This window comes from Sprattus sprattus, assembly GCF_963457725.1.
Source record: "Sprattus sprattus genome assembly, chromosome: 8".
In the NCBI taxonomy this organism is placed as follows: Eukaryota; Metazoa; Chordata; class Actinopteri; order Clupeiformes; family Clupeidae; genus Sprattus; species Sprattus sprattus.
In genome coordinates this window covers 16818663-16832394 of record NC_137927.1, presented here as the reverse complement: position 1 = coordinate 16832394, position 13732 = coordinate 16818663, and the positions used below count along the sequence as shown (strand labels likewise).

The 13732-nt window shown below is 44.8% G+C and overlaps 1 protein-coding gene across 1 annotated transcript in view; it reads right to left on the bottom strand.

The window, feature by feature from the left end:
* The window catches only part of lrrk1 (leucine-rich repeat kinase 1), a gene marked incomplete at both ends in the record, with an annotated part of 39639 nt that overhangs the window by 20303 nt on the left and 5604 nt on the right, over positions 1–13732 (bottom strand). The window contains 16 exons of the mRNA XM_080844135.1: positions 194–353; positions 2190–2310; positions 2563–2735; positions 3262–3426; positions 4358–4572; positions 5289–5401; positions 5631–5760; positions 6028–6098; positions 6405–6517; positions 7176–7313; positions 7758–7921; positions 8178–8305; positions 8774–9000; positions 9451–9602; positions 11377–11556; positions 11843–12014. Coding sequence (XP_080700261.1) covers positions 194–353; positions 2190–2310; positions 2563–2735; positions 3262–3426; positions 4358–4572; positions 5289–5401; positions 5631–5760; positions 6028–6098; positions 6405–6517; positions 7176–7313; positions 7758–7921; positions 8178–8305; positions 8774–9000; positions 9451–9602; positions 11377–11556; positions 11843–12014 — 2422 coding nt within the window. The remainder of the gene's footprint in view (positions 1–193; positions 354–2189; positions 2311–2562; positions 2736–3261; positions 3427–4357; positions 4573–5288; positions 5402–5630; positions 5761–6027; positions 6099–6404; positions 6518–7175; positions 7314–7757; positions 7922–8177; positions 8306–8773; positions 9001–9450; positions 9603–11376; positions 11557–11842; positions 12015–13732) is intronic.

Sequence of the window (13732 nt, the reverse complement as noted above, 5' to 3'; positions counted from 1 at the left end):
TGTTCAGTTGACAAATGACATATGGACATGATGTGTAAAACCTGTTTTTACTGAAGGTCAAGACGGTGCACTAAACAAACTATTGATTCCAACAGACTGACTAAGTTGGGCGGAACTTACTGGTGACATATTGTAGGGGAATCACTAAGGTGAAACTAGGGTTCAACTGAACAGGTGGTTTGAAGCTGGCTACCTGTCTGTAGATCTTCATAGTCTTTGATGTCACTGGTGGGATTCTGTGCGATGACCTGCTCCAGCTGTTGGTCGGTCAGGTACAGGACCATGTCCTCCGAGTCTCGCCTCAGTCGCTCTGCCTGCACTGCCTCCTGGAGGGTCAGGTAACTTTTGGGGATCTGGGTGGGGGGTGGTGGTGGGGTGAACAGGGGGCAACAAGGTCCCTAATCATTCCTTTCGTGTACTTTCAAGGGATCTCTCAGTCAGAGCTGTAAATGCTTGTCATTTAGACGTGCAGACACGTGTTGAGTCCCTTGTGTTCTCTGTTAAGCACTCCCTAGGGATATGTGCGCAAGTTCATGCTTATTGTGTTCAGGGTACTTCATGTCCAGAGCTGCATGTGCCCGGTAAAGTACATTACACACAAATATGTATTTTGAAAATAAATATAGCTGCAAGCAGCGATGGCGGTTTCCTCCTCCAGACATTGCGAACCAGGGAAAAATGTATTTTTGTGACAATTTGTCACTGTATAGAAAGATCCATGCTGCAGACTTGCCAATGGGATATTACATTTCAAATGCATTACTTTGAAGATCCTCAAGGGCCATGGCTTCAAGCTAAGAGTGAGAAGGGCTGTGGTCATCCCTACATTTCCTTAAATGTTGTGTGTGTGTGCTTGCGCGTGTCAAAGGAGCCTGAGCCTGTCCCTGTCCCTGTGTGTGTGTGTGTGTGTGTGTGTGTGTGTGTGTGTGTGTGTGTGTGTGTGTGTGTGTGTGTGTGTGTGTGTGTGTGTGTGTGTGTGTGTGTGTGTGTGAGAGAGAGAGAGAGAGAGAGCGAGAGAGAGAGAGAGAGCGAGAGAGAGAGAGAGAGAGAGAGAGAGAGAGAGAGAGAGAGAATCTGGAGCATACACGCGCGGAGGAGCAAAGAGAGAGACCTTCTACTGAAAATCACCCTAGAAATTAGCCAAGCATGCATGTTTCAAATATTCACCAAAAATCCACTTTTCATCTTACAGTCAACTTTTTTTCAGATTTGTGTACTTAACATTCTCAAGTGTCTTCACATGAACTTGTGATTGAATCAGAGTATCACTTTTTGACCTGTTGATGTGTAAAGCATTATTTTAGCGTTAACAATGTATCCAATTTGCTTTATATCAATCATTTTTTAAGATATGAAGTTGCCTTTGCACATGGGAACATGTTGTAGTGTCTTCCAGTGACATATCAAGTTTGGTGTTGATTTCACAAAGATTTGCCAAAATATGACTTCACTTCCTGTTTGGCGACTTTTCAGCTGAATTTGAGTGGCTGTACCGGACAAACGGTTGTGACGATCAAAATTCTAAATAGTAACTTTTGTGAGGCTAGGTCTGAAGATCATCTCTGGTGATTTTGATGAAGATTTGCCAAAAATTGTAGGAGGAGTAGGCTTTCAAAGGTTTTTGATAAAACCGGAAATAGCGGAAAATCTATATAACTGGAAATTGACGCCATGGGGTGGGTTAAATTCGTCTTGATCCAGGGAATCCAATGGTACCTCATTTTTGAAAATCGGTCATACGGTTCAAAAGTTGCGTGTGTTACAAAAGTCCAACTTTGACCTGTTGGTGGCGCTAGAGTGGTGTAATGACAGCCATGAAACTTGGTGTGAATGAAGAAGGGACTGTCCTTAATGAGTGTGCCAAATTTCACAAAAAGTTACCATATGGTTCTAGGGGCTGCCATTGACTCCCATGGTACTCATAGAAGAAAGCCTACAATAACAATAGGTTACCTCCTACCGGAGGAAACCTAAAAATGATCAGTTTTTAGAATTACAATGCTATAGAAATGGAGCATTCTGTAACTTTGTCCTTTCAGTTCCACATAATGACATTTCCAGAGAAGAAGTAAGAATGACAATGCTATTGAAGTGGACCATTCTGTAACTTTGTCATTTCAGTTTCACATAATTACATTTACGGAGAAGAAGTAAACATCAAGGCTGAAATCACAGCATGTAGTACTCACCAGCCTTCCAACCAGTCTGTGACAACTGGCTGCACTGCTGATGTCCCTCATAGAGCAGGCCACTTGATACAAGAGCTTCTTTAGTCCGTCCACACCCTCCATAGTCTTACAGGACACCTCACTGTCTCACACACACACACACACACACACACACACACACACACACACACACACACACACACACACACACACACACACACACACACACACACACACACACACACACACACACACACACACACACACACCCACATGCCAACCATTAGTGGGGAGGAAAACACCGGGATCGTCTCCAGTGCATTAAAAGATTCCAGAACCATTCACACGCTTTCACAGAAAGGTGGAACTGAATAGAACAAAAGCTGGAACTGACTATAGATGCTTTGAGGTGATATCAGGGTAGCCACTGGCCCTTGCTCCAGAGGGAGTGCGGCAGAGCGCCAGCACGTAGGCCCGCAGGGTGGCAATCCTCTCAGTGCGAAACTTGCTATCGATGAGATCCAGATGCGTGCCAACCACCACCACAGCTGAGTTTGGCGCTCTGGCCTAACAGACAAACACCACAGTCAAATCCCCAAGAACTGCTCATTAACATGGCTCTCACCTATCTAAAATGATACCTCCTAAAACATGGTTCATAAATAATGGACCAGTACAGCACATATACAAGGTTGCATCTACCCTGAATGAAAATGATAGAAATCTGAATTTTACAATCTACTTTCTGGTCATAAACCCCCGTTTGGTCCTGTTGCTATATATAATATAAAACAGCAGGGAACATAAACTGAGAATCATATCTATAAACTAAATTCAACACACATATTCCCGGTATTAACTTAAAAAGCTCAACCGTTCACATAGTTACACAGTTCAACACCCTCATAATTAATAACAGTGGACAGCTTGACCCAAAATAAGAAATGCCCCTGCTGACTGACGCTGACGTGGCCCCTGAGCCCTGAGCACCCCCAGCCCCAGGGGGCCCCGGCCAGGAGAAGAGAGCAGCTGTCAGGGATGTAATGAGGAGGTATCACGGAGATGAGGCCTCTCCGCTGGCCTTTCCCCTCACCTCGATGTTCAATAACCAGGACTGCAGGTTGGCCACCGCCTCCTCCCCCACTGCCAGGTTCCAGATGACCACGTACAGGGCCTTGTCTGTGAAGAAGCACTGGTTGACCGTAGACATGTTGGCTGGCCCACCAATGTCCCACACGTTGAAGGACACCGAGTCTACCTAGCAACACACACGTCATGGGATCAGATGAAAACCTCTTTTCTTAAAAAAAACCCTCAAAACTCAAAATACTGTACCACTGCTTCAGAAAATCATTCAGTATTTCATACAATTGCAGCAATTGTTTGGTTGTTTAACCACAAAGCATACTTCACATTGCCTCTGGGTAGGGGGTGGTGGAGCATTCAAATAGAGACCTGAATGTTTTCATATGTGCACATTACAAGAGAATGGGATGGGGGGGAAAAGGACAGCAGTGGTAAATCAGTGGTGGGCTGAGCAGGACCAGCTGCCCCGGCCAGACGGACTCCTGACTCACAGGGGAACAGGAAGTTAAGTCAGCCTCTGCCTGGAAATGAGACCACCTCTACAGGAGGGGTCAAAAGTCACTTCAAACGCTTGCTCTCTTTATTGCTTTAAGGGAGGAAAGGTCAAGATGGGACTTTATCGCTGTTTGCCTTTTAGAGTAAAAATAAATCACCTAAACTATGCAAGATTTGAAAATGCATGAGAAATAAAAACCTCCCTTCAAAAAGGGAGGTCCATCCCTTCAGTATTTCTCTGTTACTCATCCACTGGGCCATGCGTGTGCATGGGAATGCACACAGAGATAAGCACGAGATGAGACGCCTCGGAGAGAAGGTCCTCGGCCAGCACGTGTCTGTGGCCGGCTTGTTCATGACGCAATGCTGCCTTGGGAGTCAAACACGGCATTCCAGACCCCTCTGAGTAGAGCCTTCAGTCTGTGACCTCAGACCTCAGTCAGAGACTCCAGCCTTCCGCTCTACAAAGACTTCTACCCCAGTTGGCTGAAAGCACGCGGTAGTGTAACTACTGTACATGTGAGTGTGTCATGTGAGTGCATCGAGCATGAGGCTGAGGATGTCTGATTATGGGAGTGAGTGTGATGTGACGTGTGGCGCTGTCTCACCCCCGCCTTGATGCCGCTGGGTCGCTCCAGCTCCCAGTCAGAGGTGCGGATGCTGCACTCGGCGGGCAGGAACTGGGCGTTGCGACCCGTCTGCAGGGACTCCAGGAGGGCGCTCTTGCCCTGCCGTGGCGGCCCCACCACCAGCATCTTCAGAAGCCGGCATGGCTCCGCCTTCCTCAGGTGGGCACGCAGGTACCCCAGAACGGCAGCTGGCCCTGAGGACACAGGACTGCAGTCAGAACTTTTCATTACTGTAGGCTCCTGAAGCTGATCCACTATTTTTCTTCTTCTTCTTCTTCTTCTTCTTCTTCTTCTTCACTAACTCACTATAGGGGTCACCTCATATTCGCAACACTTTGAAATAAATGTAAAACTTAAAATCCTGCATGTGTGATTCACATTAACACTATGTATTCCGACTAACACAAACTCAGTTTCTCTTAATAAATCTATTTAGTCTTGATTGGCCTCACATTAGTATACAGTACTACCTTTGCAATGCAAACCAAGTCAAATTAGATTGAGTTATTATACCTTGTTATAACAAGGAGAAAAAGATTTCGCAGCAGCTTCAGCTAAAATGAATGTCACTTTCCCATTGCTATTTCAAGGGTATCAAGAACTGTCTCCTGGAGACTAAATATCACACGTCCTCTAGCTAACATGTAATCCATGTGAAAGCACAGCAGCAGCAGCAGAATGCCCTGTGCACACAAACTCAACCGCTTTAAGAGGCTTGTCTCTTTGAGTGGCCAGCAGATTCCCTGACTAACGTGTTGTGACACCAAACGCCCCTCCAGGCTGACATGAGCTTAAGTGGATCTAGCAGATGTGGGCCAGTGGATCTAAAAGTGGGGCCCATATGTGTGAGTGTGTTTGGGGGGGTGACATGGCACAGCATGGGACGGCATGGCACGGCACGTAACACTACCTTCCTTCCTGACCTCGGGCGGGACGTTGTTGATATTGAGGTCCTCGATGTCCAGCTGCCAGAGGTTGGGAAGTTGGCCAAGCTCTGCGGGCAGCTCCTGAATGCCAGTGTTGCTGCAGGGAAAATAAGGAGGATATGGCGTTAGCGGCAGTAGCCGCGGCTGCGACACATAAGCTGCGTCAACGTCAGCACTAGCTTACAGCACCAAACTTTAAACCATAAGCCAGAGAAAAGGGAGACCATTGGGGTATCAGATGCACTGGAAGGGCCCAAAAGCGGGCAACATCTCAGTGAGCTCAGCCCCATTTCCCCTTGGACTTCAGCCTTAGGCGAGCTACTCACTTGGACAGATAGAGCTCGGAGAGAGTTTTAAGACTGCACACGGAAGGGGGAACGTAGTCCAGCTGGTTGTCGTTCAAGAACAGTACTTCCAACGAATCCCGCAGTATTACTGGAAACTGGATGGGCGACACTGCCAAAAAAGCCACAGACACAAGAGTCTCAGGAGCTGGTCAATGACTTCATACTGTACACACAATTAAGAGACTATCCTAGACCAGCACTCTGTATAGAGGTGTGGCAGTGCTTGGACACTGGAACTTATGACTGCTCAGAAACTAGTGTTCATAACAACGGAGAACAAATTTATTTGACATGACCCTTGTTACAGTTTTGTTTTATGTAGCCTTGTTGCTTTGAGGGCACTGTAAGTAAATGTATGTGTGACCAAACAATCTACCTGGTTCAGGGTCTCTTCTTTGCCATGTGGCGAAAAAGGTCAACTTCCTGGTTTTAGTTGATTCCTCACTCCTGAAAGAAGCAGCAAACATTGGAGTAAAAAAAAAATGGAGTCTGGGTTTTAGAAGGACACTGATTTAACAGGAAGTTATACCAAAGGGGTATGAGTCCCTGAAAGCCATGCAGTGACTAAGAGAAAGAAAGAGGGAGAGAGAGAGAGAGAGAGGGGGAGAGAAAGAGAGAGAGAGAGAGAGAAAGAGAGAGAGAGAAGGGGAGAGAAAGAGAGAGAGAGAGAAAGAGTGAGAGAGAGAGAGAGAGAGAGAAAGAAAGAGAGAGAGAGAAAGAGAGAGAGAGAGGGCAGTCAACAGTATGACCTACTTCCCCAGTTGGTTCCTGGACAGATCAAGTGTTCTCAGCTGTGAGCACTTCCATTTATTGGGTGCGGGCAGAGAAGAGATTTGATTTCCACACAGCCTCAGGGACACAATGGCCTGCAACACAAACAAAATCACCAGGGTGCCTAACGCGACTGTGCCCTCTTCCACCATGGCGCATCACCTGGGGGTTTCACCTGGGTACATCCCACCCACTGATACTGCTTAGAAAAGCCCAAAAAGCTTATCTCTGTTACCTGAACCCAAACCTAATAAAATCGCCCAAATATGTACCATGTGAAACTGTAAAGCCATCCTGGTGGGTCAGAGAAAGCAATAATCTGTAAACTGATCTTTCTAAGCTACTGTACTGATTTCCTGTGTGTATTTTGAATAACTGCCAGGTCTTTTATGAGCTACACAAGGAGGGGTAATGAGAGTCTCAAATATCTTTAAATCTACCAGCTTGTTTGAGTTATTTCTTTACTGATACGATTTGCTAGGGGGCATGCCAAAGTTTCATTAAAATAAAATGAACCTATTAAGATTTAATGACCATACACTCAGTCTCTGTGTATCAGTGTTTTGATTCTGTTATCCGTGAAAGTGTCAGTTTCCTCAAAGTGGTAACTGTTTTCCAACGCCGCAATTGAATTATTTGACTTGGACAACAGTGCCATCATGAGGCAGTGCACTGAAGGACAGGCCTGTAGCTGATGAAAAAATACATTGAGTAACTGTTCCTATTGACAGAAGGTATGTGTATGTACTGTACCTCCAGCTCAAATATGTAGGAGGGCAGTTCCTTGAGGGCATTGTCAGAGAAGTCCACTTCCCTCAGATGAGTCCTCCAGAAAATGGAGATCAAATCAGGCAGGCTCTCAATTTGGTTGCAGGATGCTCTTAAATATTTCTGTCAGGACAAGGAAATGCAACTGTGTAGTATTTTTTAATTTCAATACATATAATCCTGCAATGCTGAAGGTTTGATGGACCCCACGTTTTTCACCAAGACAGAGGCCTACACACTTTCTTTATCTGCTTCAAGATACATTTTTTTTTTTTTGGCAAGGTGGACCACATCAACCCATCACACTTTTTACCCCCAATAACAAGGCTATGTCCCTATAAGCCTATGAACAATTGACTGCCAAAGAAAGTTGAGGAATAAGCACATTCTGGTGAGGGAGGCTGGGTTGGGGATCGGGTTTAGGATGCTCTGGCTGCAAAAGGACTGAAATATGATGCTGCCGCATGGGTGGAATTCCAAGATGCATGTAAGAAGCACTGTGGGGAAGAAAACAGCACCACCCAGAGAGAAGCTCTGAAGGGGTAGAGAGCATGTAGGATTACCAACCAGAGGGCAGGCCCACGGGTCAGGGAAGGACGCCAGCTTGTTCCTGGAGACGTTCAGGCTGCACAGGGACTTAAAGCAGTGCAGTACTGGCGAGGGCAGGCTGCTCAGGCTGTTGTCTGCCACGTCCAATTCCTGCAGCTTACGCAGACCTATCCAGTTGGTCCCTGAATTTAACATGAAAATCAGTGTGTGTGTGTGTGTGTGTGTGTGTGTGTGTGTGTGTGTGAGGAAGCGATACGGAAAGACAAATAAAGAGAGAGTTCATAGACGTATATCTCACAGGAAAAAAAAAATCTTTCTATCATACAAATGATAGATGTCTCTGTTTCCAACCCCAAAGGTCCAATTCACACTACACATCACAAACCCCATCAGTAGTGTGTCCCTGTCTCCTGTCTGTGTGTGCTGTGCGGGGCGTACCATTAGGGACCTCGAACAGGGAGGTAAGTTTGTTCTTAGCGGCGCTGAGCCTCTGGAGTTGGCACATGTGAAGGAGCCCAGGAGGAAGGCTGGCCAGCTCGTTCTCAGATAGACTGACGTCGCGTAATCTTCAGCAGGAAAGGAACAACATCCAAGGGAGGGAGGGGAGAAAACGCAGACAGGATTACACAGATTTATTTCTCTGGCTTGAGGATAGAGGAGCATGAAAAAATCAAATGCTTGGTGGAGATTTGAGACGACTTTCCCATGCCTCTCAGGACCCAGTGATTACACTGATGTGTGTAAAGAATAGATACTGTTTGGGTTTGTGTGCTGGATGTGTGTGTGTGTGTTTGTGTGTGTGTGTTCCTTCATTGTTCTCCATGGGGAAGCTTGTCTCTGTATGTTTATGTGCAAACTGGGTGTGGTTGTGTTTATGTGTATATGTGTGCTTGCTCTGGCCTTTAAGTTTGTGTATATGTGTATCTGTGTGTGTGTGCATGTGTGTATGTGTGTGTGTGTGTGTGTGTGTGTGTGTATGTGTGCACTCACACATAAGCATATATATTTGTTACTGTGTTTATGTTATTCCTCACCGTGTGCAGATGATCTCCTGGGAGGACTGGGTGCTGGGCAGCTCCTTGAGCTGGTTGCATGAGAGGTCCAGGCTGCGCAGCTCAATCAGGCCCCATGGCACCACGGAGGGCAAGGAGCTCAAGCTGTTTCTGGACAGGTCCAGATGGGTGATCCGTGACGACACATCCATAAACCAGTCCAGCTCCAGCCATGGCAGCTTCAGGCCTGACCACTGCACTGAAAGAGCCTGAAGAGATGGGCACACACACACACAAACATACATACATACATATTAACTTTTAAGCCTTTTAAGTACTTTTAAGTAAACACATACACACACACACACACACACACACAGGATTGCATGGAAATATAAAGAGACAAACATCTCGATATAAAAGAGTAAAGGAACACAAACACACACACGCATGCCCACACCCAAGTTATTTTGATAGATACCAGACATTTACACAACAAGCTGTGCAATTCCTGAATGCATGCCAGTCACTTGACTAGATGCAAATAGTTTGATTAATACCAGATATGTACACAACATTTTTTTTTGACAATTCCACTGACACTGCTTTCATTCCCCTCCTCAAGCGATCCAAAATCACCATTAAATCCCATCATCATGTAGGCCAGGGGCCTGTGCAATCCTTCCCTGATTTAAACTGTGTCTGACTCGGACACTGACCTCCTCCGTGGTCCCGCTGGCCTCTGGGCCGGGGATGGCCTCTAGGAGGCGCTGACGCAGCAGCTCTCGGCTGAAGTCGGGGTGGTCCATCAAGGTGTAGGAGGAGAAGCCGGCCCCATTCTCCAGCAGGAAGGTGGCGATCTCCTTTTTGCCTACGGGGAGCACAGAAATATTGGCTTGACTCAAAAGGCTCGGCTCTGGAGTGCTTCAGTGATGGGAAGTACCGCTAACATACCACCAGAAAGAAGAAGTGTGCTTTACTTTGGAATGCTGGTTGAAGTAAATTCCCTTCCACGACTTCCACTTTTGTGACCAATGACACACGAGAGAGAAATCAAAACTGTAAAAGTTTCTGCTCAGGTTGGCTCACAGGTTTACTGCAACTCATTGTAATTACAGGGAACTGCTATAGGACAGAGCTTATCAACAGATTCCTTTGCTGTTTATCTTTACATGCTCTTATCTCAGGTGAATTCCCTTTTCCACCCATAGGCGGAAATCCCGGGGGCGGGGGCAGGGGCAGGGGGGGCGTGTCCCCCCAACAATCATTGTAAACACAAATAAATACGTTTGAATAATATAATAATATTAAATACAAGCGGTGCTTATTATAAACGTAAAACAATGTGTTGTTTTAAGTGTTGAAAAATCATTATCCCCATTCCTCAAAGTGGTTTGGTTCACATGCCGTTTCCAACGGGCGGGTTATCGGCAGCTCTGTGTTACAGTAACAGCCCAGTACACAGTCTGATTGTGAGGACACCAACCACACCAGTAAAACCTCTAGAAGTAAAAGCAAGTAGGCTAATTTATCACACCACTTGTTCAACAAGCACAAGCTGGTTACATGAAGTGAAAATACGTTTCACATTTATAGTCATGATTCTACGAGGATTCTTTACTCTCGTTGACCGCAAGAGTGGGAGAGAGACAATGAACTCACTCTAACACACACATGCCTAGACATGTCTGTCGCTAGCTACCCATTCCATGCAGCCTGTGTGCATGGTTGGCTGTGAGAGTTTGGCGCGAGTTCAGACGCAAACGCCATTGTGTGTTTACAACGCGGTATAATCGCAGTATAAATACAAAACATGATTCACCATTGTAACCTTTCACCTGTTTATTATCATTACATCCATTAACATGTCATAGCACCTTTACTCGCTGTTTCTGCATACAACCCCGTTTAACACACTCATACACACAGATACTCACAGTCTCACCCAACACAACACTCCAATTCTGATGCTTGATTGAGGAAGCGCGCGCTTCTAAGGGGCGGTATTTCTCCACGTCCCACAGGGGAGGGAGATGGGAATTGGCATGAGGGGTGTTTAATTTGACAGTTGTTATGTGTGATTGTTAATAATATGGATGGTATGTGTAAAAGCTGTAAATGTATGGTTATGGGAACATTGGTGAATTAGCTGGTGAATTTGTTAATGTAATGTATTATGTGCATTATAGGACTAATGCGGGTAGGGTTACCCCACTGACATTGTTGGATTCAATTGGGCATGATTGGTCCAATTTGGCCAAATGGAAAGCATTATTTAAGGTTGCCTCATTCCTTTGGAAGGGGTGGCGAAGGAGTTTCTTGTTCAGAGGTGAAATAGATGCTGTTGAATTGCTGTTGGTTTGCTATTTTAGTACTTATTTATTTATTTTAATGTATGTTTGGTGTTGGAGAGATTTCCCCAGGCAAATAAATACAAATATATATTTTTGTATGAAAACCATCATCTTGTGCACCATGGTTTTTCCTCTTCACCACTATCTCTAGTCGGCACATCCCAATAACGTGGGGTGACTGCCCGGTCCCACAAAACCTACTAGCACTGTGTGTGTGTGTGTGTGTGTGTGTGTGTGTGTGTGTGTGTGTGTGTGTGTGTGTGTGTGTGTGTGTGTGCGTGCAAGCCATACCTGCTCTTGCTGCAGCATATAATGGCAGGCCCGTGATGACTGCAAACTCATTGTTGTTAATGGCACAGCCCTCTGCATCAGCCTGGTAACTAAGAACCAGCAGCTTCACCACCTCCAGGTGTCCTTGCTGGCATGCTGTCGCCAACATCCAATTCAGCAGGTCCCTGCGCAGACAATGCGCTGACAGACAGAGGTTAAGAGAGTGGGAGAGGAGGATGATAGTGAGCAGGAGCATAAAAAGGCACTAAAGGACAGAAAATGTGTTGCTCAATTCTTCTTAATAGTTTTTGAAAGAGGGAAATCATATGTGTGTAAAAATCACTGCTGTAGGGATGTCTGCACGTCTTCATTACATCAATTTTTTTTTTTAAATCCCAGTCGATACACATTCCATTTCTCAAAGGTTCCTGTTCTAACAGTTTTTCCCCTGCAGTCTCCGGTCCCATTGATTTTGTCACTGACTCACAGGGTATGGAGTTGAGCAGCTCTCTGACCACGTGGTGCTGGCCCGAGTGAGCGGCCTGGATGGCTGGGTTCTTCTCTCCGGTCTCTTGGGGAATGGGCACCCTGACCTCTCTCAGCAGGTAGCGCACGCTCTCCACATCCCCATACTGAGCAGCTACACACAGCAGCTCCTGCTGCGCGGACCACAAGACACCAGGACGACATGTTTAAAAGGATAGGCTTCCTAGTTAGCCTTTCAATCATGTGCAATAAAGAACACTCCAGAGTATGTATATCAACATGAGAATAGAGATGCATTTCTGCAAGAAAATGCGAGTGTGATTGTGCTGCAGCAGTTGGCCGTTGTATTCCGTAACATATGCTGTTACGTGGATGATAACACTTTGCCCTGCGAAAGAAAGGATCGCCTCTCCTCATACCTGTTGGATGAGCAATAAAGATTATCTAACAGGGCAGTTATTCTGTAACACCAATGACCCACAGACATTCTGGCACACACATGCAGACAACACCAACTTTGCTATTAAAATACAAATCAGTTCAAAATGAGTTGATGGTCTCGATTAATTGTGTGCAATGCGCATTATCGAGATAGAGAATGAACTCTTCACTTCTGTTGTTCTCTCCACAGCAAGAGATGGCAATCAAGTATCTTTTCATAAGTGGTACCACAGTGGTTGAATGATCTACTGAGTGTTATCCATTTAGGAGATAGGCGTGGTAGCCTATATTTAAAAAAAAAAAAAAATGCAGCTCAAAGTGCTTTAATGCAGCTCAAAGTGCTTTAAAAAGTGATTTTGGTTAAATCATCTATAAAAACACACTTTTCAAAAACCTACTTTCAGAGGTGCTGAGACTTTAAGAAAATGTGTCTAACTATATTAGGTAGGCTTTTTGAGTTGCAGGGCTGATAAACTATTGAGACACATAGCCTATTCATAGGTTCACTACAAAACCAGAACTAGAACATTTGTTTGAAATGTCGCAAAAGTTATCCTCAATGGGATCACCTGCATTTAATGAGTTGCTTTGAGCCAATACAGCAGACTTATAAATACAGCAAAGGTTAATGATATAGTTCCTACTATATCATACTGATAGCCTATTGGTATTTAACGTTATTATGCCGAATCTCTGTGGTCTGTGTAAACATCCCAAACAAGTGTTTTTGTTTATAGGAGTCACATTGGGTGTTCTTATGCATGTTCTCAGCTCTTAACTGTAACGTTAGAAAGTATAATTCTGCAAAATCTGGTTTTGTTTGTCAAAACTGATGACATTCCTGAACCTGTTATAATAATGATAGTCTGCAGGTACAGTAAAAAGATACTCTACCAAGTGTTCCTATACCTTCTTCGTGTCTTCATTGTAAATTTGCTGTGTTTTATTCTTATCCATGTCATGCAAAGAAATGCAAAAAAAGGCCTACAACAATTAAGGTGCAGGGAATGTTCAGGAAGATTATGGGAGACTGTTTTGACTTGTTTAAAATTAAATAGCCTAATTATTGAAAGTCTGGAAATGGGATGGGACAAGACTACATGCTGTGCTTTTAAAGTGTGTAAAAAGCTGAAAACAAACATGAGCGCATGTCAATGTGTGGAACCGGCACTAGATGGCAGCAACACTATTAATACTATTAAAATGATTTTTCTCATTGGCTTCCTAAATGGTGAGGAGGTATTAAAAGTATAAAGGAAGCACAAAGACAAAAAAAATAAAAAATACAACAATTTCAAATTATTTTAACTCTTGAAACCTACCACGGATGCATTAATTAATCAATTCAAACACATTTTATATAAGTGATGCAACAAATTTTTGCTTTCCTCAAACAAGCGCCGACATAGTCAGTCAACAACACAACTACTGCTCTGGCATACCCATAGAG